Source organism: Montipora foliosa, chromosome 11, assembly GCF_036669935.1.
Source record: "Montipora foliosa isolate CH-2021 chromosome 11, ASM3666993v2, whole genome shotgun sequence".
Classification (NCBI taxonomy): domain Eukaryota; kingdom Metazoa; phylum Cnidaria; class Anthozoa; order Scleractinia; family Acroporidae; genus Montipora; species Montipora foliosa.
This window is the reverse complement of record NC_090879.1, coordinates 8855660-8858159: the sequence shown is the minus strand read 5'-3', so window position 1 is coordinate 8858159 and position 2500 is coordinate 8855660. Positions and strand designations below refer to the sequence as shown.

At 42.9% G+C, this 2500-nt stretch overlaps 1 protein-coding gene across 2 annotated transcripts in view; it reads left to right on the top strand.

Annotated features, from left to right (window-relative positions):
* Nucleotides 1-2500, top strand: part of LOC137975982 (GAS2-like protein 3) — a 14004-nt gene that overhangs the window by 9189 nt on the left and 2315 nt on the right. The window contains exons 6-7 of one of the 2 annotated variants that reach the window (XM_068823218.1): nucleotides 102-1552; nucleotides 2481-2500. The exon at nucleotides 2481-2500 is cut by the window's right edge and continues 2315 nt beyond it. In XM_068823218.1, the coding sequence (XP_068679319.1) occupies nucleotides 102-1552; nucleotides 2481-2500 (1471 nt within the window). Of the gene's footprint in view, nucleotides 1-101; nucleotides 1553-2468 lie in introns of both variants that reach the window. The other variant, XM_068823217.1, reaches the window with a different exon arrangement.

Below are 2500 nucleotides of genomic sequence, written 5' to 3'. Positions count from 1 at the left end.
TATAGTGGCAAAAAGAGTCTTTTGTCGATGTTTTTCTGTTGGAGTAAATGCTTTTTAAGCTTCTTCAATCATTTATTCGAATACTTTTCTTTGACGCTCAGATGACCTACGACGGAAGGAGCCTGTTGCCAGACGAAGGTCATGCTCGGCAACACCTCAGGAGAATTCTCGGCTTCCTGGTTCTCCAAAGCAAACGAAGAGATCAACTGCCGAAAACAAAAACGAGGCTACAAGCAGAAGGCCCAGCATGTCAAAGATACCAACTCCAAAGCAAAAACAGGAACAACCGGTCACAAACAGGAAACCGTCGACAGGATCGAAGGAGGCTGCACGCGTGCACAGGACTTTGCCTTCCACGCCTGGAGAGAGGAAGTCATCCATTACGCCACAAGTAAATGGAGCAAACAATACACAAAAAACTAAACCGAGCAGAGGCACTACAGTTGACAACAAAAGGACAGAGCGGAAAACGCCTCCTTTTTCTCGTCAGGAAGATAAACCAGGAAACCTGAAAAAGCCTTTGGGGAATTCACAGTCCTTTCAATATGCCGACAACAAAAGGACAGAGCGAAAAAGGTTGCCCTCTTCTTGCCAGGAAGATAAGTCAGCGAACCAGAGAATGCAGATGGAGATTTTACCGACCAAAAACTGTGAGACAGTGGAGAGAAACATTGAAATCAATGAACAAGATGAACAAAGAAAAGATGAAGAACAGAAGGAAGAAGTGAAAGTAGACAATTTCAATGGTATTGACGTTTCATATAGTGATACCTCTTATGGAGAAACAAATGACTTATCTATTTGCTTAGACCAAACAGACAATAATTCGCGTGCTAGCGGTATCTCATCCCCGGACGAACCGTACTCCAAGAAGCTTACTTTAAATGGAGGAAGAAAATTGTCAGGGTGTTCCTTAGAAACAGAAAGCGACGCCACTGGTGATCTTTTAAGTGACTTCACTGACACTGACTTTGATTTCAAGAGTCAAAGGTATTCAGGTCTGTCAGAAACTTCCAGTGATTACTCGTGTGGAGCCAGTCCTGCCTCGATGCTTTTCAACTCGGGCGAAGTCGCGCTAGATTCCATGGAGTCCATCGCTGAGCCAGATCCCCCAGTATTGAGAACTTCTACAACCCAAAAGGACAGTCTGGTTAATTTAAACTTACAGGCATCCGCGACTCCAAACACGAAAAGCAGCATTTTTGATGACGATTCCCAAACTCATCGAAAGGAGGAAAACCCAGGTTCAACAAGCGATCCGGTCCCTCAGCCGTCAGACAAGGCAATGTTCTTTGATGTCGAGCAGTACAATGAGAAATACCCGGATGACGATTACGTCAATGCTGGCTCATCGCCCAGGTTGTCTCTTGTCCAATCGCTCATTAGCAGCATCGAGAAAAGAAACAACAACAGTGGCAATGGACAAAGAACGAAAAAGAGTCCTCGATCTACTCCGGTGACGGCCGGTAAGGACAGCTTGGAAAAAACTGGACATCTGCACAAAACACCGACCAACAACGAAATGCTCCCTCCATTTAATGAACTGAATAAGGTATGTCAGTTTTCCTAGTAAAGACTGGGTGTGTCCGTTCTATAGGTGATTTGCAACCAATCTCTAGAAACGCAGATAACAATTCTGCAATATACAATTGCTGGTGAACGAACAAAAGGAGCCAATGAGAGATCTTTTGTTTTCGTCCAGCAACATGGCGGCTATGACGTCACATATAAACCACTGATTGTCACACACGAGCCACTGTTGCTTTTTTGCCAGCAGCGCATTAATTAAAAGGAACCGATACTCCAAAATTTGCCAAATATATTTTCATTTGTCTTGGTAATCACATGATTTCACGTGCAATTTGGAATTAACAAGCACGAGCAAATTTTTTTAAAATGGCACGAGCCCGTAGGTATGCGCGTGCGCACTGATCTGTCTCTCAAGGACGTGTCCATGTCCGTATCCATAGTAATAACCGCGGATGCAGCCTGGGAATGAATACCAGGCCTCTGGTGAAGCTTTGTCGAATCAAATGTTGATGATGTGTTAAAACCGTTTGTGGTCAACATCGTTCAACCTTTTCATCTTTAACAGCGTTCAACAAAATCGAACGGTAATAAAAGCAAATGTTGAAGCCGCTTTCCCAGGCCTTAAATAAGTCTCTTGTTCTTTATTTAAAGAGAAGAAAAAGTCTTAATAGGCCATTTCCGAGTTCATGTCTGCCTCCTCTTCAAAGCGAGTCTATGTGCGAAGTTTTTCTTATATATGCAAATTAGTTTTCATTCATGTGTAAAGTAGAACTAATTACCATTACAAAAACTTCGCACTTAGACTCGCTTTGAAGAGGTGGCAGACTTGAACTCGGAAATGGCCTATTCCTTACTTTGAAATGAATTCCCGGTATTTAAGTCAATCCCATAAGCATTCGTTTCTGAATATTAGGTTTGTTTTTCCTCGTTTTGTTAAGGATTTTCAACAGAATCATGTAGAGAACGGCGA